Source organism: Ursus maritimus, unplaced genomic scaffold (assembly GCF_017311325.1).
Source record: "Ursus maritimus isolate PB19 unplaced genomic scaffold, ASM1731132v1 scaffold_21, whole genome shotgun sequence".
Taxonomy (NCBI): domain Eukaryota; kingdom Metazoa; phylum Chordata; class Mammalia; order Carnivora; family Ursidae; genus Ursus; species Ursus maritimus.
The window spans coordinates 7,015,669-7,040,190 of record NW_024424564.1 but is presented as its reverse complement, the minus strand read 5'-3'; the positions used below and the strand labels follow the sequence as shown (position 1 = coordinate 7,040,190).

At 40.4% G+C, this 24,522-nt stretch overlaps 2 protein-coding genes and 1 long non-coding RNA gene across 3 annotated transcripts in view; 1 reads left to right on the top strand and 2 right to left on the bottom strand.

Annotated features, from left to right (window-relative positions):
* XPOT (exportin for tRNA) overlaps positions 1-13,247 on the bottom strand; it is a 40,742-nt gene extending 27,495 nt beyond the window's left edge. Inside the window, exons 1-6 of the mRNA XM_040637220.1 lie at positions 13,077-13,247; positions 9,564-9,697; positions 5,840-5,922; positions 3,345-3,401; positions 2,604-2,673; positions 1,676-1,894 (exon numbers count right to left, since the gene is read on the bottom strand). Of these exons, the coding sequence (XP_040493154.1) occupies positions 1,676-1,894; positions 2,604-2,673; positions 3,345-3,401; positions 5,840-5,922; positions 9,564-9,623 (489 nt within the window). The 5' untranslated portion in view covers positions 9,624-9,697; positions 13,077-13,247. The remainder of the gene's footprint in view (positions 1-1,675; positions 1,895-2,603; positions 2,674-3,344; positions 3,402-5,839; positions 5,923-9,563; positions 9,698-13,076) is intronic.
* Positions 13,248-16,034: 2,787 nt separating this feature from the next.
* The window catches only part of LOC121104387, a 117,221-nt gene continuing 108,733 nt past the window's right edge, over positions 16,035-24,522 (bottom strand). Inside the window, exon 4 of the long non-coding RNA XR_005836659.1 lies at positions 16,035-16,434. This is a non-coding gene — a long non-coding RNA (uncharacterized LOC121104387). The remainder of the gene's footprint in view (positions 16,435-24,522) is intronic.
* CUNH12orf56 (chromosome unknown C12orf56 homolog) overlaps positions 17,281-24,522 on the top strand; it is an 87,595-nt gene continuing 80,353 nt past the window's right edge. The window contains exon 1 of the mRNA XM_008684372.2: positions 17,281-20,199. Within this exon, the coding sequence (XP_008682594.2) occupies positions 19,948-20,199 (252 nt within the window). The 5' untranslated portion in view covers positions 17,281-19,947. The remainder of the gene's footprint in view (positions 20,200-24,522) is intronic.

Genomic DNA, 24,522 nt, shown 5'->3' with positions numbered 1-24,522 from the left:
TTTTTTTTTTTTTTTTTTGAGAGAGAGAGGGAGAAAGAGAGATGGGTGAGGGGCAGAGGGAAAGGGAAAGGGGAGAGAGAGAGAGAAAGGGAAAGAGAATCTTAAAAAAAAGATTGTATTTATTTGAGAGAAAGAGAGAGCACGTGCAAGCGAGGGGAGGAGCAGAGGGATAAACAGACTCCCCCCCTGAGCAGGGAGCCCCAACACAGGAAGCCTGATCCCAGGACTCTGGGATCATTACCTGAGCTAAAGGCAGATGCCTCACTGACTGAGCCACCCAGGCGCCCCGAGAGAGACTCTTTTTTTTTTTTTTTAAAGATTTTATTTATTTATTTGACAGAGATAGAGACAGCCAGCGAGAGAGGGAACACAAGCAGGGGGAGTGGGAGAGGAAGAAGCAGGCTCATAGCAGAGGAGCCTGATGTGGGGCTTGATCCCATAACGCCAGGATCACGCCCTGAGCCGAAGGCAGACGCTCAACCACTGTGCCACCCAGGCACCCCAGCCGAGAGAGACTCTTAAGCAGGCTCCATGCCCAGACCAGAGCCCAATGCAGGGCTTGATCTCATGACCCTGAGACCATGACCTGAGCCAAAATTAGGAGTTTGACGCTTAACCAACTGAGCCACCCAGGCGTCTCAGGAATGGCAATAATTTAAACGCATACTAACCTTTAAAGTTGTAAGTATGTCTAACATATAATGACCTTAAGTTATTATACACATTTGAATCAAGCAATTTTTTTTCTTTTTCTTTTCTTCTTTTTGAATCAAGCAACTTCTTTTGTGTTAAGAATAAGGAGAAAGTTATATTGGATAATGAATAAAGAAAGACTAAGGTGATGGATGGGCTTTATGACTGAGAACACAGAAGAAACTAGCAGATTTATAAGCAATGATTCCTCCTCACTCAGTAACTGTACAGCAGTAGTAAATACAGACCACATTTCTCCAAAATTCATAAAACAGAACCAATTTGTGTATTTTATTGGAGAAAATGCTTTCATAGTTAAAAAAATCTAAAGTAACTAAACTCACCAAGCCTCAATTTCAACATACACTTGGGGAAAAAGAAGCCCAGTTCAAGCTCTTTTGTAGAACAAAATTCAAAATGCTGGGTGAATTTAGAGGCGCCTGGCTGGCTCAGTTGGTAGAACATGTGACTCTTGATCTCACGGTCATGAGTTCAAGTTTCACATTGGGTGTGGAGTCTGCTTAAAAAAAAATAAAGTAAGTTGGGTGAATTCAGAATTTTTTTTTTAAGATTTTATTTATTTGACAGAGAGAACATAAGCAGGCAGAGCGACAGGCAGATGGAGAGGGAGAAGTAGACACCCTGCTGAGCAGAAAGCCTGATGCAGGCTCGACCTGAGCTGAAGACAGATGCTTAACCGAGCCACCCAGGCATCCCTTAATTTAGAATTATTAAAAAAAATTTGAGGGTGCCTGGCTGGCTCAGTCAGAAGAGCATGTGACTCTTGATCTTGGGGTTGTGAGTTTGAGCCTCACGCTGGGTATAGAGATTACTAAAAAAATGAACAAACTTAAAAAAAAAAAAAACCAGGAAGAACAGAAAATTTGTCTCCAAAGAAAAACTTCCTGTTCTTTTAATTATGTGCCCATCATCTCTTACAAAATCTGCACTAAAAACTACCCGTTCGTGGGAAGTTACTTGCCTCTGATGTATGTACCACATCGCGATCCACCAACTCGGAGTCCACAGCCATGAGGATCCGGAGGTACAGATCTACTCCCCTTGGGTTTAGGTCCACTACTGAGAGAACGTCAAAAAAAAACTTGGGCCACCTAGTGAGATATTCTGTAACAAAAAGCAAGGCGAAGACTTGGGCTGCTTTATTTCGTATAAAGGTCTTCTCTGGTTGGGGATTCAGCATCTGACAAAGAGAAATTGTCCATGAAATTAAATATAAGTCGGAAAGTCTCAAACACGCTACTCTCCTATTTATCATCAATAGGCAAAAACTCACCAAGCCTCAACATGGTCTAGATCAGCTGTGCAACAACTGTGCTAGAAAATTACCGAAGTATTTAAGTGCTTACCCAGATGGAAAACAAACAAATGTACTCTGTTTGCTTCTTATTCTTACACTTTTAAAGAAAAGTTTCACATGCAGAATTTTACTAGTTTTTGGTTCTACTAAACTGTTTTTCTTCTGTTTGCTCTATAAGGAAAATAACAATTCTAGCTACATTACTATTTTGTATGTTAAGGTTAAAATTAACAAAAAAGAACATAATGTGAATAAAGAACTCTAATGACTCTCTTGTAAAGGGCTCACCTTTAGGAGTGAACAAAAATCTGTTTTTGTCAAGTAGTTAAAAAAAAAAAAACAAACCCCACCTTAAAACCAAGGTTTCAACAATGTGTCATGGAAAGCATGAAAGTTTCAGACTGATAGAATTTTCAGTTATTGCTAAGTTTTCATATACCCAAGATCTTTGATATCAGCACTTCCTAAAAAAGGTCTGGGATCAAAGGGAGGATAAGTGATCAACATTTTTGAGGTAAAGTTCTAAACTCTTACAAAACTAAAAATTTAAATATCTGGTAATTTAAGGTACTGAATGAAATTACTATTTTACCTGAGCTTGAAGCCAAGATATGAGCGTCTCCCTAATTAGTTGTTGTTGAACAGTAGTTAGTTCTGAATATCTGTTCAAAATAGAGAAGAAAAATAATAACAGCTATATTTGGTGTCTTTGGTTTAAAAAGTAACAGCCTTGTATATTTGAAAAGGAAACTTAAAATTTCCTAAAATAAATCGATAATGCTTCTCATCATGCTTTCAAGAAAAGACAGGGGTGGGCCTGGCAGGTAGTGTCATTACCTTAGTTTGCAATTGTGGTCCAGTTCATGTTAAAACAAAATGACAGCAGTGGAATTTCTCAAATGGAAATATGTCTACATTTTGAGGTCTGTGGCTTATAGAATAAATCAATAGGCAAACGAAGGGTCCTCTGAGCATTGATTCACCGTTTCTGCTTCTTTAAGGCAGGCACTCTAAATATCAGTGGCCATGCTGCCACTAACATCTAACAGAGTTGGCATGTAGAAATGGGCATAGTGTTGCTAGATCCGATTTTTTCAGAGAAGATCAAAATGAATTTTTTCTGTGGAATGTCTGGATTTTTAATATGTAACCAGTTAACTCAGTATTTCTAAAACACTTTGGGACAAATCAAAACTACATCTATAAACTGGATGTATCTCATACACTCTCAATTTACAGTCTGTATTATGATTTTCCCAAAGAGAGAAAAACTAATTTAAAAAATGACCTCTCCCCATAAATTTCAGAGTCAAAACAGTCAGAAAAGACTTACTTGTATTTAACTTGATGTTCTAGTACTTGAAAGCAGAAAAACTTTATGTGATCATCACTGAAAAAGAAAAGAGGAAAATCAGATAAGCAGAATATAATGTAGAAAAAACAAATCAAAAGTACTAGTGAAACACAGCTGAAGTTTCTCAAACAAGACCTCTGACTTACACTTTCTACTTATCGATCTCATTTATTACACTGTTTAGAACTTAAATATTATTCCATGCTCAATAGTACCATTAAATCCGACAAGCAAAAAAATGAAAAAAATTAAGATTCACCTTAAGTATACTGCTTTGCAAACAGAAGGAATTCCCCTAAATTCTAGGTGTTAGGATTACTGGAACCATTCCTACACTTTACAATAGAAAGGCTGGGTGTAAAATGACAAATGCCACAGAGCCAGAGATTGAGTCAAATCAGAGATGGTAACTGAAGCGATACCTAAAATTCAATCCTACACAGTCCACTGCAGCCAAATCCAAAACGAGCAGGCTCACTCAGACTGGCAGTTCAGCCTCAAAATTTATACAGAAAACCAAGTTACAAATACACTGCCCTTATATAAAGGGAGCAAAAATCAGATCTAGCAATTATCTACTCTCAAGGTCTCTACAGGGGTGATGCAGAGTGGCTGTAGGCCAGCTACAATCCCTGACAAAATCTCTTTAGTGAACAGCGATCTGTTCATCCAAGGTAGTTGGTTTGGACCAGGCTTAGTCATATATAAAGCTAACTGGTCAATATAAGAATAGACAATATCTTAACCTAGACTACATGAATTAACTAAACAAAATAATTTCACACACAAGAAGATGAAACTTAATCTTTGAAAGTTTTAAGTTAGGTTTAATCAGCACCTCTTTTAAGAACTTATGGTTTCTATTCTTAACATGGATGACACTGAAGCCTTAATGAATTATACAAGACTTATATTTTCCACTCAAAAATAAACTACAGGAATCCTTTAATTAAAAGCCAGATCTTAAAAAAAAAAAACAAGAAACCAAAAAACCCCGCCAGATCTTATATACTCTCAGACATATAGTATATGTTCTCAAAATTAACTTGAGGGTTGGAGCACTTGATTCCGACTGTAAAAGGTGGCAAGTATGACAGCCACAGCATGCTGAGGATGCCAGCTAGAAGCCATCGCTAATAGCTAGGAGCGTCTATTCATACCAGCGAGTTGTTTGCTTATCATTAGTCAGCTGTGTTTCCCTAAGCCTTACTATGTCAGTTGTAGGTCTTTTTTAATTAAGTAACTTAATTATTATATAAACTAATAAACTGAGTGTGAGAGTGTCTATTTTTGTAAAAATTAAGTTGAATGCCTTAGAAAGACTTCATAGAGAGTCATATTGCTAAAAGGAAAAACCTTAGAACACTAATTCAAAGGGATACATGCACCCCTATGTTTACAGCAGCATTATTTATAATAGCCAAGATACAGAAGCAGCCCAAGTGTCCATAACTGATGAATGGATCAAAATGTGGTATATATAGACAATGAAATATTATTCAGCCATAAAAAGAGTGAAATCTTGACATTTGCAATGACATGGACGGAGCTAGAATGTATAATGCTAAGTGAAATCAGTCAGAGAAAGACACCCTATGATTTCATTCAAATTTGGAATTTAAGATATAAAACAAACGAGCAAAGGACAAAAAAATGAGAGAGAGAGACAAATCAAGAAACAGACTCTTAACTATACAGTACAAACTGAGGTACCAAAGGGGGGGTAGGGGGATGGGTTAAGTACATGATGGGGATTAGGGAATACACCTGTGATGAGCACAGGATGATGTATGGAAGTGCTGAATTACTATATTGTACACCTGGAACCAATGTAACACTGCCTGTTAACTAAGTGGAATTAAAATAAAAATTAAAAAAAATTTTTTTTAAAAAGTAAAAGACCTTGTGCATATTTGATGTGGGCTAGATAACCAGAACACTTGGAGAGGTGGGAGAAAATGACTAAAAGTCTAGCAATCTGCACTACTTGTTCCTCAATCCGCTAGAGACCCAAAGTAGAAGTTTAGAGGATGGATTGAGTGTGATCAATGTAAGAATGATGAAGTGAATGCTAGTGGAATATACATAAAGGAAAGACCTTGGCCCAATATAAAGAAACTGGCAACTGAGTGTTTATGTATTTTGATATTAAAAAAAAGTAAGTTATATACAATTCATGATTACCGCCTTTGCCAACCTTTTAGAAAACCAACTATCACTTCCCATCATAAGAAGTTTTTACCGTACTGTATCCCAGCTGGGATCTGCTATCAGGTACGCAGCATAAGCAAAGTCTAGTTTTACTGAAAAGTCAATCCCGAAATGGCCAAATTACTAGTTTACTATTTTTCTCATTTCTACACTGAATGGTTTTCCAAAACACAAGCCATAAATATTTTTATGAAAACATTTTCCAAATACAGGTCTCACAGAAATTTCAATTCCTCTAAGTCATGCAAATTTTGTATAATTACCTGTATGTCCTCTGGGCTAGAGCTTCTGCACACACTTGCCAGGCATCTGGGGAAATCTTTAACTGCTCAAAATAGGCCAGGGCCTGTAAGATTGCAAAGCCGTAAGTGCATTTGGAATAGCTGATCTCAGTGCTCTACTGATATTAAAATATTCGAGGAGTAGTAAACCAATAACAAATCAGTCAACCTGAAGAAAAATAACTAAAACATGAATTCTGGCTTCTGCGTAAGGGCAACTACTGGTCACTCCTAGAAAAAAGGTGACGTAAAGAACAAATTCCATCAGTTAGATACTCAAATCTGTTTCCTTACAGCAAGGGAGACAACACAAAAATGCCCTGCAGGCCTCCATGGGTAATTCTGAGTATTAAGAGAAAAAATACACAAGTGCTTTGTTAAGTGCTATGCTACTGAGGCATATGCAATTATAAAATGGGATATAAAGGGCATTTTTCCTATTTAATAGCAAAATGCTATTAAAGAGGTAATTATAAAATTAGAGTCCATGGGGTACCTGGCTAGCTCAGTCGGTGGAGGGTGCAACTCTTGATCTCTGGGTTCAAACCCCACGCTGGGTGTAGAGGATTACTTAAAAATTCAAAAAATCTTAAAAACAAAACAAAACAAAACAAAAAAAACACAACAAAATCCAGGGGTGCCTGGATGGCTCAGTCAGTTAAGCGTCCAACTCTTGATTTCAGCTTAAGTCTTGATCTCAGGGTTGTGAGTTCAAGTCCCGTGTTGGGCTCTACACTGGGCACGGAGCCCACTTTTAAAAAATTAATTAAAAATAAAAGTAAATAAAACAAAATAATAAAAATATAATCTTTAAAAACAACAACAACACAAAATAAACCCAAACCAAACAACTGCATGATACAAATTTTGGAAAAGTATGAATGATTGAAAAGCTTTAGGAAATGTTTCTCATTTCATGAATTCAGGGCTTACTTACCTTACCTGATCAGCAATTAAAAAATGACAAAAAGAGTATCAGAGTATTGCACATAATAAAAATAGCTATTATTTTATGTAAATTGTTCTGTGTGTGTACATATACACTATATATATATAAAAAATATATATATATAGTTATATACGTTTGTCTATACACACACAGTCAAGATGGAAAATTTTTTCCTTTAGGTTAGAGATTTTAAAAGAAAAGCAAAAAAGCTCTATTATAGTTGTATGAATGAGGGAATGGGTTTTCATATGTGGTCTCCCTGGCTGCTCCCACTGAGAAAGAACCAAGTAAATGAAGGTAAGTAGATGAAGATGACCAAATACTATCTTAACTATAAATAATGGCTATCTTTGGAAATTAAGAACAGAAGAACCCAGACATGGCAAAGAATCTAATCCAGTTGTCATCTAACAATATTCCATGAAACCTAGGGTTTCCTTTAGGAACATTTATTGTCCCATTTAAGGACAAGGTGGAAGTCAATCATGTATGGTGCATTACCACCTAATATTTCACTTACCAAAAAAAGAAGGGGGGGGGATTCAGCTGCTAGAATTATCACTGACATACCATTTTCTTTAAATAATAGCAAGTTTTAAGCCAAAGACAGCAATTCCATTAAAAAAGTGAAAATGACTTACAAGTTTTCAGTTTGTCATTAAAGTCTTTGCATTCTGAATGCATGCATTACTAGCATTTTAATTTTTTTTAAAGATTTGAGAAAGAGAGAGCGGGAGTGAGCATGGGGAAGGAGCAGAGGGAGAGGAGAGAGATAACCTGGGGCAGACTCTCAGCCGAGCAAGGAGCCCCAGTAGGGGACTCGATCCCTCCACCCTGAGATCAAGACCTGAGCCGAAACCAAAAGTCGGATGCTCAACCAACTGAGCCACCCAGAAGCCCCATTTCCTAGCATTTTTAAGTGAAATTTTGTGGCAATTATGAACAAGTCAAACCTTTCATCACCTTTTCTTCTATTTTGTATCCTTCTATTTCGTGCCTTTTCTCTAATGCTCTACTGCCTCTAAGTGGCAAGACAGTCACTTCAGCTACTGTCCCTATAAAAAAATAGAACTATCGCTAGACAACTGAGAATTGGGGTTGGCACAGTTATCTTACGATCAAAATGAATTAGTGTTCCAATACTCTTGATTTTCAACATCAGAACTATCAGAATTCACTTTCCTTAAGATTCCTTCTTTTTTTACCCTAATTAATTCTGTCACTCAGGTTGGCTTAATGGGATATCAAATTAAGCCTGAATCTGGATGCTTAACATAAACCTGTAACTGACAGAACTAATTTTTATTGATAAAAAGCATAATTTTATATTAAAACACTAACAATGCATTGGATTCACTTTTCTGAAAAAGACAATCATTGCTCATTTAAATAATCTGTTGGATAGTGGTATTTAATAAAAAACAAATGATTTCCAAAAAGGATCATAAAAAAATAACAGAAAAGGCTATTTAATAAGTAAACAAACAGTAAAAGGTTTTTGGTTATAGCCATGTAATACTAAGGTAAAGATCTATGATATTTCAACTATGTGACTTTGAAGATAGGTAATTACTACATAAAGAAATTTGTCTACACACAGAAAACATGATTTCAAATGTCTTTTGATGTCTTAACTAGTTTGTTAGGTATCTTATAACTAGCCAGATTATTTAAATCTCAATTTCTGTTACTTTCCTTTATGTGGATGGCTGGTTACTTATTTAACAGCAGAGGCATGGAACCATGTTAGAAACTACTTGAGATTTTTTTACTTAAAAAAAATTCTCCTTGGGCACCTGGGAGGCTCAGTCCATTAAGCATCTACCTTCGGCTCAGGTCATGATCCCAGGGTCCTGGGATAGAGTCCCGCAAGGGCTCCCTGCTCAGCGGGGAGTCTGCTTTTCCCTCCGCCCCTCCCCCATGCTCGTGGGCACTCGTTCCCACTCTCTCGAAAAAATAAATAAAATCTTTTAAAAAATTATCCTTAAAAGCACAATAAAAACTGCAATGATATTTAGTGAGACTGTTACACTCATTTAGCTCATTTATAAAAAGTATCCTTTGCTATGAGAAGTAGAAAGACAAAATACTTCTCCTTCCACTTACCCTATGCTTCAAAACACCCACGTCTTTAAAAAATACTTAATTATAGGCTTATTCTTTAAATTCTTCTTTTATCATTCAGCTATAGCTATGATTACAGGTATAGCCTACATCATGTTTAATCGTTTATATTTGCTCAAATATCCCAGCACCTCATAATGGATTCCTTGTCATCTAATCATTTTATGTAACCGAAGACATGGTATATCACAACCGCTAATTTACATGTCTGCCTGGACTACATAACAAGGACACTAAATATCACTAACATGAAGGTGAAACAACGTGTCCAGACCAAGCCAGGAAATATAAAGATAAAATATGTATGTCTGCCACTATGGAAAGTTCTTCAAGCAATCCTTTGCACTGCAACTTTTAAATAATTAGAAATAAATAATTGATGTGACATAAAGAGTCGCCTTGAATCACATGAGATTTTAATACCTTTGTTGAGCCAACTGAAAAGAACATCAATCACAATGCTCAGGGTTTCTGTATTCAGAATATATTCAAGTACCTCAAATTTGTTTGTCTCTGTTCATTTCTACTCAAATGAAATCTTTATCATCAAATGTATTTTGTTTTTAAATTCAAGTCCTCTAATGCAAATCTGTGGTAACAACTTTAAAAAATGGTTAAGCTGACTTAACTTACCCTTTGTCTGAAGTCTGAATCAGCATTTGGATTTAGCCCTAAAAGAGCCTGTTCATCCATCCCTGCTGCTATTCTTGGAGTTTTCTGATTACAATAGGCGTGCCCTCTGATCCCACAGAAGAATCCACAAACATCTGCACACACACACAAAAAAGGTGAAAGAAAACAATACTTGATAAACAAAATTGATGCTTATCCAGAATATCGAACAAGGGGATGACATTATGCAAAGCAGCATAAATGTTGGAAGACTTCTCTTGAAACTATCCAAAATTACAACTGGAGGAACCGAAGTCGCAGAAGAATGGGCCTACTAAATACTCCACAATGTGTAATTTCTAAAAATCTAACAAATATAATTAATGTTCTCAAATTTTCTCCTTCTTCAAGATCATCAAGTATAGAAAGTAATTCTTTTTCTACTTTAAATAGGAGCATCTGATTTATGCGGTGTAACCATCCCCAGTACTTAAAAGTGCAACTCTGCAACTATATTAAAATAGGACAAATCTAGATTATCTTATAATAATTTGCCTACTTCTATTCACCACTATCACAAACCTTTAGGGGAAAAAAAAATAGCTTAGAATGGCTGACTAAACAGTAATCTTGGAGTTCAATATCCTTATTGGGAGTGTCTATCAAGTACTTCAAGATTAAGTCAAATGAAAGAGGAAGGAGAAGAGTGAAACACCAGTCATTTAACTTTTAAACAATAGCCTCTCTGGACAATTTTAGAAACGTATTTCAAAAAACACTTAATAGTACCTATAAAAATTGATAAATCAGAACTTAACACTGAATACTCTTATTTAAGAACATTTTTTTAGTCTTTGAAAAGCAATGCAAAGACCTTTTCACAGTATACGGTCTAAAGTTCTCAAATAAGAACACGATTAAGTCCCAAAATGCAAATTGGTTTTTGACAGAATGTATAACTGAGGGAACAAGGAACAAATTCTAAATGATGTGAAATCACATTTGTTCTCTCACCTACGAGGTAGGGAGACCATGCCTATACTACCATCAAAAGGCTGTAGGGCTTTTTTTTTTTTTTTTGGCGTTTTAATTATCATAAACCAAAGAGAAAATCAGAGCCTAAAGTAGCCAAGAGACTAAAGGCAGGGGGTGGGGGCAAACAGCCTTTTTGAAATGGTGAGGCCAGTATCTGATCCAGGTTACAGGACTCCAACTATAATATGCTTTTCTGTCTTTCCCTGGGTCTGCCTGAAACAAGTCAGTCAGGTTATGTGCTTCGAGCCCTTTAAGGGAAAAGATCAGCCCTTTCTCTTATGATTACTATCATTCTTTTAGACTACAGCAAGGCAAGTTCCACTGCCCTCAGGGTTAAGGTGCAAAGTCTTTTGAATGACTCCTGCTATTCTGCACCCCAACCCTGCAAGCCCAGTGGTATTCTGCCTTTCTTTCATCTTTGCACTCACTGCTCTTTTCTTGTTACTTGGTTAACCCCTGCCTGTCCTTCAAAATTCAGCTTAGAGGTCACCTCTTTCAAGAACCCTTCTTTGACCCCTATTGTCCAATTCTCCCAAACTGGATTAAATGCCCCCATCTTAATGCTGATATATTGTCACTGCCTGCTTACCAGTTTTCTCTCTATAATCTTAAAGGGAAAGGACTGTCTTAAATATTCCTCATTACGTCTCTAAGACATAATACAACATAGGCTTTGGGTTTGTAAACACCTGGAACTGTACTCCAATCTAGTCATTTTCAAACTGGGGCCACATGGACAATTAGGAAATGTGAAAGAGAACCCTCTCTATGAAGTGGGGAAGAGACCACCTACCTCATAAAGTTGTAAAGACTTGAATGAGATAAGGTATGTAAAGGATGCCTGGCACATAGTGGGCCCTCAATAGATTATTTATAATTCAGAACTAGTCACATGGGGAATGGGAACTACTTGGAGCAGTCTAGATTTATCATCTTATACTAATAAATGAGCATTTGAACAGATGGGAAAACACAAAAAAAGGCAGTGTTTCTTCCCCTATCCCTGCCAAAAATGACAAGAAAATTTGATGATTCCCTGGAAAAATGCAAACATAAAAAAGAAAATTGGAGTTCCTGTGAATCCCAGATTAAAAGTCCTGGGGCGGGGGGAGGTGCCTGACTGGCTGAGGCAGTAATCGGCTGCCTTCGGCTCAGGTCATGATCCCGGGATCCTGGGATCTATGTACCCTGGGATCTTATGTACCCGTGCTCCCTTCTCAGCAGGGAGCCTGCTTCTCCCTCTCCTGCTTCCCCTGCTTGTGCTCTGTCAAATAAATAAGTAAATCTTAAAAAAAAAAAAGTCCTATAAAAGATTCCTTGAATTTAGGGAAAATTGCTTAAGCTTGGTCAAGTCACTTCAATTCTATCAAGCGAAAACAGCACTGGTCTTAAAAAAACCTGGCCGATGAATAACCTAAGGAAACAAACTTGTTACAGTTGTCAGTACCGAACGAATCCCCCATAGAGAAGGAACTTGTATAATAATCAATATGCAGTGGAACATAACCATAAAACGGTGAATTACCTACACGTGTGCAAACAACTGAAAGTTACAACCTGTGCAGAAAAGGTAACAGTTCCCTCGGTTAAAGGTTGTGCATGAACACATAATGTTCTAACGTGGCAAAGACGTGCAGGCTTCACATTTTGTTACAATGCGATAAACACTTCAATTATGCATCTAGTAAATGTTTTGGGAGAAGGCAAGCAACACACTTAAAATATTAAGCCCTAACTTTTCTTTGATAGCCATTAAATAAAAAATCAAACAATCTAGGGAAATTCCTCCACACCTACTAGAACCTGTTCAAAGACCAGGACTGAATCTTTCCAGTCTTTCAACGCCACACTGACAAGTCGCTTTAATAAAACGTAACTTCCCCCAGTAACAACTAATTAGCACTTTTAAAAAGTACTCGTTTCTTCTGGTTACGGGGAAACATCACGCTTGTCTACTCCTGCAGAACTGCGAGGAAGGGAAGAGAAGAAATGGCGTGTCCGTGCTGGCAAATTACTACACAGAAATAACACTTTTCTCCTTTTTGTCCTGGGGCGGGGGGCGGGAGGCAAAGCAAGTTTGAGGTCTCTGCAGATGAAACTGGTGGGACACGCTGCTATTACAAATGAGGCTGGCCACTTTCACTACATTAGGGGCCACAGACGATGCCGACCCTCCCCGGCCGCCCCTGCCCCTTCTTCACTCCCCTCTCCGTCCCTCCCCTAAAGGAAGCCTCGTGGCAATTCGGGTGATGAAACACCCGGCAACGGGCGGCCACGCACTCGGCGCTCCGTGGCGCCGGCCGCAGCTCGTACCCACCCCCACCCAGTCCGCCCAGCCTCTTGGCGCACCGCCAAGGAGGGCCCCCGGCCCGCGCCCCTCCTTGGCGGGGGGGTCCCCGGGCCAGTCCGCCCGGCCAACTTCCCCGCAGCCTCGCGCGGACCCAGCTGGGTCCGAGTCCCGCCGGGTCCCAGTCCCGCCGCCCCCGAGCTCCGAGTCACCTTCCCTATCACTCCATCCCGCCTCCCCGCCTGCACTCCCGAGGGCTGGTCAGCGGAGCGGAGCGGCGCCGCACGCAGGGAGCGGGGAGAGCGGCCCTCGTCCTTGTCGCCTTCGTCCTCCGCCACGGCCGCAGCGCTAACGCCGGAGACCGAACTGGCTGGGGCCGCGCGCCGCTCCGCGTCCCCTGGCGCCTTCTCTTGCGTGGCGCCCGGCCGGCAAGCTAGCAAGCAGGCGGGCGGGGTCGGCGCCCCAGGAAGGGAAAGAGCGCAAGGGGCCGGCTAACGCCGCCGCCGCCGCCTCCGTCGCCGCTGAGTCAGCGCGAAGCGCGCTCCCCGTGTCGGCGCCGCGCGGGCCAGCACCAGCAGCCTCATGGAGAGTGCGGACGGCAGCCCGCGGGCCCCGGCCGAGAGCCTACAACTCCCAGCATGCAACGGGCAGGCGGCGCTTCCGGGCGCTCGCCGGGGCCTGCGGTGCATGCCGGGATGGGGCGTCCGGCGCGAGTCCCTCCCACGCCACCGAATCTCGCGTGGGTTCTAGCTGCCGGTCGGGTGTGCTTGGAATGTTCCATAAAGGCTTCATTAGGTGGTAGCTTAGAATACCGAGCTTCTGAGATCCAAATGGCATGGTCCAAACCACGTATGATCGAGTTGTTTAATTGCTCTTCTATGGTCCCACGTGTCTAGGGTCCGGGAGCGTGAGGATCCTCTCAGGAGCGCTGAAAATTCTTAAACTTCACTTTAAACGTGCTAATATATTACCATTCATGAAAAGGAGAACATTCTTAGGGAGTTTTACTCGTAGGTTACTTCTCTGGCACTGTTACTTCGTTTATTCAGAGGCAGTAATGGCTCAAGCTATCTACATTTGAATGCCGGCCCCAACCCAACTCCTTTCCCCTCCCACATTTGACCTGTTTGAGGCACTTTACATAACCAATCTATTTCAGTTTACTCGTTTGTAAAATGGGGACGACAATAGTATTTCTTCAAAGGGTTCTTGTGAGGACTGGGATAATATATGTTTGCACACAATAAGCGCTCGGTATTTAGGTTTCATTGTTGATTATTCACTACTGAATACAGACTAGGTTGCAGTCATTTGACTATAGTGAGAAACAAGCAAAACTTGAAAGGGGAAATTCGGAAAAGAAGCAGAATAAAATTAATGTAACAATTTAGCAGCTACATTTGTTTAGTGACCCACCATGTGCAAGACACTACACCATGTATTTCATATATACAATATTTTCCATCACTTTCTCATCACCTTTGTAATTTTAAAATGTCAGGCAAGGATTCCTGTCGTATTTCCATGTATCTCCGGAGTCTAGCACATAGGACAGTGCCAGCTGTAGTTAAAACTCAATAAGATAGGGGGCGCCTGGGTGGCTCAGTCGTTAAGCGTCTGCCTTTGGCTCAGGGTGTGATCCCGCCATTCTGGGATGGAGCCCCACATCAGGCTCCTCTGCTGGCAGCCTGCTTCTTCCTCTCCCACTCCCCCTGCTTGTGTTCCCTCTCTCGCTGGCTGTCTCTCTCTCTGTCAAATAAATAAAATCTTAAAAAAAAAAACCCTCAATAAAATAATTGCATGGGTTGATTCTTACATTACCCGTGTCTGTCAACGACTATGGAGACTCAATATTAATCCTAGTCTGAGTGGCTCCAAAATCTTCAGTATGTTCAGTCTATGTATATTCCCTTTACCTAATATCTACAGCTTATCTATAGTTTACCTAGTGATATTGGCCCTTTATGGTAGTTCAAATACCTAGGATTATAAATATCTTTCAATTTTGAAAACTTACATTATATTTTTTTAAAGGACTCCTTTACATCCTAGTCTTTTTTTTTTTAAATATTTATTTATTTATTTATTTGACAGAGACAGAGAGAGAGGGAACACAAGCAAGGGGAGTGGGAGAGGGAGAAGCAGGTCCCCCATCAAGCAGGGAACCCAATGCGGGGCTCGATTCTAGGACCCCGGGATCATGACCTAAGCCGAAGGCAGATGCTTAATGGCTGAGCCACCCAGGCGCCCCAAAAACCTACGTTATTTTGAAACAAAGCAGCTCTTGGTGGTATCCAACTGAATAGGACCGGAAAGGGTTATTAAATTTGACTACTTTATAGTCTGGCCTTCTCATCTTAGACTAACATAAAATGCCAGCTATCAAAATGTTGATAGGGGTGCCTGGGTGACTAAGTCGTTATGTGTCTGCCTTCGGCTCAGGCTATGATCCCAGGGTCCTAGAATCTAACAGACATGGGGCTCCCTGCTCAGTGGGGAGCCTGCCTCTCCCCCTCACTCTGCCTGCTTCTCCCTCTCCTCCTGCCTGCCGCTCCCCTGTTTGTGCTCTCTCTCTCACTATCTCTCTCTCTGTGAAATAAATAAATAAAATCTTTTTTAAAAAGTTGATAAATAACAGTCATTTTAATTTAAAGCATGTATATTTGCATATAGCAACATTTTTACATATTAATTGCCAACATTTTGGAGCATTTATTATGTGCCAGAAACAGCTTTAAGTGTTCCTAAATTAATCCTCACAATTCTATGAGGTAGGTACTATCATTATCCCTATTTTATAGATAAGGAAACTGAAAGTAGCAGAGCTGAGATTCAAACCCACTTCATATGTACTGGAAGGTTGTTATCTCTAGGTGGTGAGATTGCAGATGATTTTTTTTTTCTCCCTTGTACATTTTTGGATTTTAAAAAATCCTCCACAACGTAATGTAATGAGCACTGGGTATTATATAAGACTGGTGAATCACTGAACTCTACCTCTGGAATTAATAATACATTATATGTTAATTGAATTTAAATTTTTTAAAAAGTAAAATAAATAGATAAATGGGGAAAAAATCCTCCACAGTGACTATGTAGTATTTTCATAATCAGAAAAACATTTAAAAAAAACCTGACTCTAATAAAAGGAAAACATAGTTTCATTCACTCTTTGAGCATTTATTGAATGCTATGTCCCTTATGAAGCATTTTCCAGATTTCTTCAACCAGGTTTATTTAATCATTTCTTTGATGTTGCTTTTTTTTTAACCTCTTATATGTCATGAATATATCTTAATATGTTTTTGTTTTGTATTAAATTTGTGTGGTTGTCTTACCTAGGACTCAATTCTTGAAGACTGAAAATAAATCTTATCTTGATCCTGTTTATGGATAGTGATATCTCAGTTAATATTTGTGAGATGCATTGAATTGAATAAAAAATAATACAACTGTGAGCTGCTAACCACTGAGTTCTGTGTCAACTTCTTTTCTCCATATGCTTCATCTCAATGCTTGTTAAGTCCAGTGCCATTGCCATCAAGAGCTCATTCATTCAAGATGGGTTTCCTGGCAGAGAAAGAAGTTGGAAAATAGGTCAGGTAAGCTGTCTTTACTGGTCCTAGTCCAATCATTGGTTTTTCTTAGAGGAAGTGGGTGTGAGGCAGGAAGCCTGAGGCAGAATAGAGCATTGAAGCATTATTTAGTAAAGGAAAAAGTTTTTTATTTTTATTCCAAAACACTGTATAGTCCCTTAGGCTTCACTATAACGACATCTCTCCTCCATGTCAGTCGATCGCTAATTGTTAATAGTTACTTAAATGGTCAATATCCACTGATACTGAATAGAAACACCAAAAGATTCCTAAATCAGACACCTTTAAAAATTCAGGTTCTATTTACCTACTACAGATTTCAAGTTTCTTTCTATGCATATTGTCTATCTTTAGTTTCAAATTGGGAGATGGGAACACTTAGGATCCTTGGATTGAAGAATATTTCTAGTTTGAAATCCTTACAGGGCTCTTATGACCTATGGCTCACTGATCACTTATCCACCAAAAAAAAAAAAAAAAAAAAAAAAAGCCATTCTTTTGTGTGTACATAGGCAGATTAGATTTTTGTCTTGAGCCTTAATCTAAAGTTTAAAAAGTTAGGCTAGCATTCAACAGAGAAGAATTTGATATTACTTTGTATATAGGGAACCAAAGGCCCATATATATGCTAGGAAATCACACACTTGTTCAATTTATTTTTATTTTTTTATTTTTTAAAAGATTTTATTTATTTATGTGGCAGAGAGACAGCCAGCGAGAGAGGGAACACAGCAGGGGAGTTGGAGAGGAAGAAGCAGGCTCCCAGCGGAGAAGCCCGATGTGGGACTCGATCCCAGAACACCGGGATCACACCCTGAGCTGAAGGCAGACGCTTAACGACTGCCCTACCCAGGCGCCCCTATTTTTAAAACCCTTAAATAGTATTTACTCTGTTTCAGGTACCTGTCATAAAGTACTTCAGAAACATTGTTAATCCTCATAATAACCCTATAGAGTTGGTACTATTACCCCACTTCAAAGATGGAAAAATTAAGGCACTAAGAAATTAACTTGTCCAAGATCATTTAGCTCCTGAATGTGAGAGCTGAAATTTGAACCCAGGTCATCTGGCTCTACAGTCCTGTGTTCATAACTACTGCCCTTTTAAACTAATTGAACTGACCATCCCTTAACCTAAGGCTACTCTGTTCTGGTGAAAGTTCTTCTGGTTAAGGAAAGTGCCTTGGGGATTAGTTCTGGATAAGTAATGTTCCATTACTTTTGATAGTTTCATCGAGAAACATCCATAAAGTGCTTGATTGCACAGGAATTACACTAAATGCTTCTTGAATTTAGATGGACTTAGAAGATAAAGAGTAATTGCCTATCTTGGATGTATTTATGTCAATTATCCACATAAAGCTTACCAAAGATAAGGAAATACAAATTATGAATACGTGTCTATAGTGCTTTTAGAATTCATAATTCATTGCATTTGATCCTCATACCAACTCATTGGTTGGCCAGGCAAGTATTGGTAGTTTCATTTTACGGCTGATGAAACTGAAGTCCAAAGAGGTTAAGAGACTTTCTAGAAATCTCACAGATACGGAACAACAGGGTTTGCTCTATAAACCCAGTTCTCCTGACTCCAAATCCAGTGATCTATCCTTTCTATTGATGCCCCTTCCTGCGATCTGAACTTTGTTGTTACCTTGGCAACAGTACAGAACACTAAGTGCCTGGAAACCATGCTGCTGCCCTTTCTGCGTGCCACAAACTTAAAAGTTTAACTGAGGTGACCTTAATCACCAATCCTTTTGTCAAATTCCCTTCTTCATGTGCTTCATCTTAACGTTTGCTCAGTCTAGTGGCCTTGTCGCCACGCTCATTTATGACGGGCTTCTTGGCAGGTAGGTCAGATATACCGTCTTTCCTAGTCCTGGTGCAGTTATTCTGTATCTGTTAGCTCTGAGTATGGAGCAAAAGCCTGAGGGACACGAAATAGCCGCTTGGAGTGAGGCCTCTTCCCTTGGGCTTCACATTTCACGTCGGATGTAGTCATTTGCCTCTGAACAGCTCTTGTGAGGCAACTCTTTGGCGAAGGTAAAAGGCCTTTGCCTTCTGTTGGTTCGAGGCAACAAACTGTTTAGAGTGGTTTAGACAGGGGGTAGTCTTTATTTTAGAGGAAATAGTCAGGCCTCTGGGGCCCCCTTCTTGTCCACCTATGAAATTACGAAGAGTCAGATGTCTGATGAGATTCTAAGAAAACTTGGAATGCTGGGTCATTTGAGATTTTGTCAGCAGGTGGCACTTCTCTCCTTAGTCACTAAATAGAATCTCTCCAATAAAAGAAATACTGTTTTTCTTTGCTTCTATTGAGTTCCCTCAGAATTGGTTAGCCACCCCAACATTTCTCCTTGGTTCCTTTTTGCAGTGATTTAGTCTACAATACCTGTTTATCTATTTTAATTTGTTTATACTTTTCCCACAAAATTTGAAATTGTTTGTAGCATACAGTATACAACAGCAAAATATGAGGAGGGGAATATGAACTGCAATAAAGAATATATGATTTGATTCTGAGTTGTGGGTACCTGGAGCAAAAATACACACAACTGTGTACCATTACTCTGGGTGAATGGGCAAGGAGAATGACTTTTCTAGAATTTGAAATCAACATGAAAGTTGTTACCTAGGGTTAATAGCGACAAGTTTCTGCTATGTCCCTCAACGCTCTAGCCCAAGCTATAAGTGACCCCTGACCTGTAAAAACGAAGCAGTACTTTTACTGCCATGCAGCTGCAAGGGTGCACAATTAGCATTCCTCCACCTCTGGTCTTCAACTTTTCAAGATGTGGGCCTCACCCATTCATTTATTCTACACAGACTGAGCTCTGACCATCTACAGGGCTTTGTCCTGCACCTTGGGAAAACAAGCATACCCTTTAGGCTTGGGCGTGCCAAATCAATTTATAAGATTTCCTCCAGAGAGAGCGCTTTCAACTAGTTGGAGAGAAAAGATCTCCGTTTATACTCATGAATAACTAGAGGACTGTATCAGGCCATGTTACAATCAAATGCTAAATCTATGTGCTTCGTCTTCGTAGGATTCTAGGGTCATTCTGCCTATTTAAAAATAAATCGGTAAATTTCATCTCGTTTCTAACAGAAAACCAGTTTGATATTGTGGCTTCCCTTATCAATACCATTTATTAGAAATGGTGTGGTCCTCAACAGCTGAGGCGGGGGGTGGTGCTGGGGCTCCCGTGATCAGAGGGCTAAGAGAGCCCCTAAATATCCGCCCCGCAGCCCACGGGATACTTGATGAGGGACCAGCGTCTCGCCCCGTCCACTGTTGGACGGGCATCGATGTTGGGGGCCCTGCTCCCTGCGCCCGGGGGAGGTGGCGGCGGCGGGGGGCGGGGGGCGGCTTTGTGGCGCACGCGGGTTCCACCGCAGGCGGCGCGGAGGCGGGGCGGGGCAGAGGCGTTTCTGGGCAGAGGCGTCCGCAGCACCGGCACTCGGCCCGGCGCGGGCGCGGCTCATGGCCAGCCCCGCAAGGTCTGGCTTCCCGGCGCACACGAATAGCCGTCTGGACGCGTTCCTGCGGAGGCAGCTGCAGCCCGAGGTCTACGACGCCATCCGCGCCTACGAGCCGTGCATCGTGGTGTCCGACTCGGAGAAGCACACCTTCAAGTACGTGGTGCTCAGCGATCGGCTCATCTACCTGACCGAGAACCCGCCCAAGTCCATACGGCGAGCCGTGGCGCTGCGGGACGTTGTGGCCATTGACCTGGTGAGGAGCGTGGGTGGACAGGCGGGCTCGCGAGGACTCCCTTCCTGGGTCCCCCAATTCCAGCCCTCCGCATGCGGGAAGAGAGAGGAGGAGGAGGACCTTCCTCATCCCTCCCTGGACTCCCGTACTTTCTTTAACTTCAGGACTAGAAGCCACAGGAGAACTGTGTACTCCAAATAAATATGCCTTGCCCGTTCTCATCATGTGTACCAGTCATCCCTTGTCCCCCCAAATAGGGCTACAGGTTTGAGAACATAGCCCTCTATCAAAAGTATGCTTTAAAGTCATTTTTTCGTTCGTTAAGCACCTAGCCAGGCCCTTGTTCTAGACACTGAGGATGCAAAAATGAAATAGGGCCCCTTCGTAGAAGCTGCTGTAGGAGAGACAAAAAGCCAAAACCAAAGCAAATAAATGCAGTGTGCTAAATACTATTATGCCTTGTTTACTTTCTTATCAACAGTGCTTAGAGGGTGTGAGGTGCCCAATATGAATAAGTGAGCGAATGAATGAATGAATGAATGAATGAATAAGATGTGCACAGGACACATGGCGATCTCAGGCTGGTCATTTGATCCAAACTGGGCTTCAAAACTTCTTGAAGAAGATACAGTCTGGCACAGACATGCCTTGTCCCAGTGTTTAGTGTGCTGCTACTGTTCCTCCAGGATCAGATTTACCTTATAAACCAGCAACAGATTGGAAGCAGTCTCCTCTCCAATTACTGTTTTTTCTCCCTTGGCTCCCTTTGTCTGAGCTGCTCTCTAGGTGTGTTCCTTTTTCCACTGGGGACAGGTGTCTAGCCTCATCCTCCCTCCCCCCAGCCTCCCGCATCTCCCAAAGGAGAAGTTGGCAAGACTTGGTGGGGCTGTTTTGCCAAGACAAGCATAACTTGTTTGGAACAAAAGGATACAATTTAGTGAAAAAATGCTTTTATTTTTTCTCCTTAAATTACTTCTGTGGGCTAATATCACTGCAAATTTATTTGTGGGTTTTTTTTTTTTTTTGAGTAAAAGTTGGAAGCAAAACTGCCTTTTTCTCACTATTTTCATTCTCTTGAAATAAAATTTTAAAAAATTAGTTTCCTTTATCAAATCCGTTTAAAACATTAAATGCTTAACTTTTTCTACTGTCTGCAGTGTAAACATTTATTGTTTTGACAAAATGTAATGATTTTAGGATATTGTTACTCTCCCCAACAAGACAGTATATGTATTCCAATAGTTGTTATATATCTTTTCTTTTGAGCTGTCAATCAGAAAAGTACAGTAAAGTTTCCTAGGCCTCCAAGCCAAGAATCCTCCCAAAATGTGTACCAATTCATTTGGTCATCCTTTATGTACAAAATTTACCTTTCAGGCACATAGAGGAATTTGTAAAGGTGCCGAACAAATCTAAGATTTCAGCATTGTTGATAGATGGAACGTTCATCTTGCACAATATAGTTGTGACAGGCAGAATAATGGCCCCCAATAGATATCTCTGGAACCTGTGAATATGTTACATTATAGGCAAAGAGGAATTAAAGTTGCAGACGCAATTAAGGTTGCTTGCTAATCAGCTGACTTTAAAATAGGGAGATTAAAAAAAAAAGTGTCCAATAAACAAAGGAACAAAAAAAAAAAAAAAAGAAAAAAAGAGAAAGAAGCCCAAATAAGTAAAATACGGAGATTATTTTGGATTATCTGGGTGGGTTCAATGTAATCACAAGATCCTCAAAAGTGGAAAAGGGAGGCAAAGTGCTGCAGCACAAGAGACTTGGTTCTGAAGGTGGAAGGGGCCAGAAGCCAAGGAATGTGGGCAGCCTCTAGAAGTTGGAAAAGGCAAGGAAACAGGTTTTCTCCTAGAGCCTCCAGAAGGAATGCATTCCTCTTGACACCTTGATTTTAGCCCAGTGAGACCCATTTTGGACTTCTGACCTCCAGAACCATAAGAATAAATTTGTGTTGTTTAATGCCACAGATTAGGTAATATGTTACAACAGCAAATGAATACAGAAGTGTTTCCTGTTAATGTTGTTTATCGAGGGAGGGAAAGAGAGCGAGAGTGAGCACGTGTGTAGGGAGCGGAAGGATGGGGAGGGGCAGAGGGAGAAGGAGAGAGAGAATCTTAAGCAGACTCCATGCTCAGGGAGGAGCCCAACTTGCGTCTCAGTCTCACAACGCTGAGATCATGACCTGAGCTGAAACCAAGAGTCTGATGCTTAACAGCTGAGCCATCCAGGCACCCCAATGATTACCCATTTTAAACAACATTAATAGGATGGGGCGCCTGGGTGGCTCAGTTGGTTAAGCATCAGACTCTAGGTTTCAGCTCAGGTCATGTTAGGTCATGATCTCAGCGTTGTGAGATTGAGACCCGAGCTGGGCTTCCCCTCTCAGGGGAGTCTGCTTGAGGCTCTTTTCCTCTGCCCTTCCCCCGCTCTCTTTTAAATAGTTAAAGAAATCGCTTAAAAAAATTGGTAATCATTTCTTAAAAATATTGTTTCAGTGAGAAATAAATATAATCATGCCAATTACAAATGCCTTAACAACCTCTTTTTCTGAGGTTTTATAAAATAATTCTAGGGTTATTATAGTTCAGTGGCTTACACAGCTCCCCAGGGTGAGTGACATATGGGTATCCCAGAATTGCTGGTAAAGGTACTAGGTATAGTACCAATTAATAGTCACAGGTGTAGTTGACTAACCATCCTTCTATGAACATTAAGTCCTTACTTAATACCACAATGTGGAGAATTTTCCTGATTTCCGTGTCATATGTCATATAGTCGTCTCTTATCCATGCTAACTCAGTCATTTCAATTACATGATTTCAGTGCCAGGCAGCTTTGTTTTTTAGAACCAGTTCTTCCTTCCTTGAAAGATAAAACTGTTTACTCTCCTTTTTTTTTTTTTTTTAAAGGGTGCTCTCCTCTTTCTAAGGCCAACTCTTTAGACATCCTTTTCCATTCTCAAAGGTTTTCTCATTTTACTGTACACATTTGTCCTGTTATTTAACTTTCAGCGGGTTCAGGTTCCTATTTGGCCTTTGTTCTGTCATGGTAATAAAGCCCCTAAGCAAACCAGTCCTTCATACCTCTGGGCCCCAGCCCTCCCGGCTCCATGTTCTACCAGATTCCTTATTTATTTCATGGAACATTTTGCAGTTACACTTCAGAGTATAATTTGCAAATATACAGATGAAATTTCATTTCTCCCCTAAGGAAAAAAAAATGAAGGTAACAGCCTCAAAAAAATTAGGCCAGAACTTGCATTGGATAAAAATGAGATTTCCCTTCCAGCAAAAATGAGCTTAAAGTGCACTGGGAGATCTCCCTCGGTGTTTGATATGGTTCATCTCCTAAAAGAAAGAGTTTCTAAGGTTGCTTGAGCAGAGCTTTTATAAAAAGGCTGACATTTTCTTTAACGGTTACTTTTAGAAGAATTCTCTAGAGTTCTGCTCTTGTTGTGGTCATCAAAACATTTCTTTAAACTCTTCCAATATTAAACACATATTTTTTAGTGTCAGAAACAACTATCCAGAAGTGAATTTCCTATGAATTCACTCTCCTTCAATGCCATCCCATCACCTACAGAGAAATATTGGTCAAATCCAGCAGCCTTGACCTCTAACCTCTTGCCTGTCTCTGTTGATGTCTTTTTACCACTCCTCCCAGTTGAGTATAGGCTCCACGTGGCATCCTGACTAGGCAGCAAATGCGCCTTTTACAGCCTGGCCTGTTGCTCATGGTGAACATGTCCTCCTCCTCCAAGGTTGTTCAGATCATCATAGTTATAACCCTCCTTTTCCTTGCCTCCTCTCTCTCCTCTTAAAACATGTAAAAACAGGGGTGCCTGGCTGGGTCAGTCAGGAGAGCATGTCACTCTTGATCTCGAGGTTGTGAGTTTGAGCCCCATGATAGGCTCAGGATTTACTTAAAAAAATTTAAAAACATTTTGGCTTGACAGGCTGTGTGCTGAAGGGGCTGCTGCAATAGTTTGCCAACTGATCCCCGCTTTCCCCACTTCTGTATTCAGAGCTGACATGTTTCTAGGCTAAGGCCATCATTCTTTCTCTGAGTTTTTTCTTGGCTAGACCATGAGGCAGGACTTCCGGTCTGTTTTGTTCATTGCTGTATCTCTGGTTCCTAGTACATTGCCTGGCACAGATGAGATGGTCGATAAATATTCGTTAAATACTCAACATAATCCATTTCTTCTGTTTCTAAATTTATTAACTGCAATATACATTGGGCATTTAATAATACATTTTTAAATAATAAAGTTTTATTCAGCTTTTGCCCTCAACCTGTATAGACTTGGTCCCGTTATTTACCTTCTAATC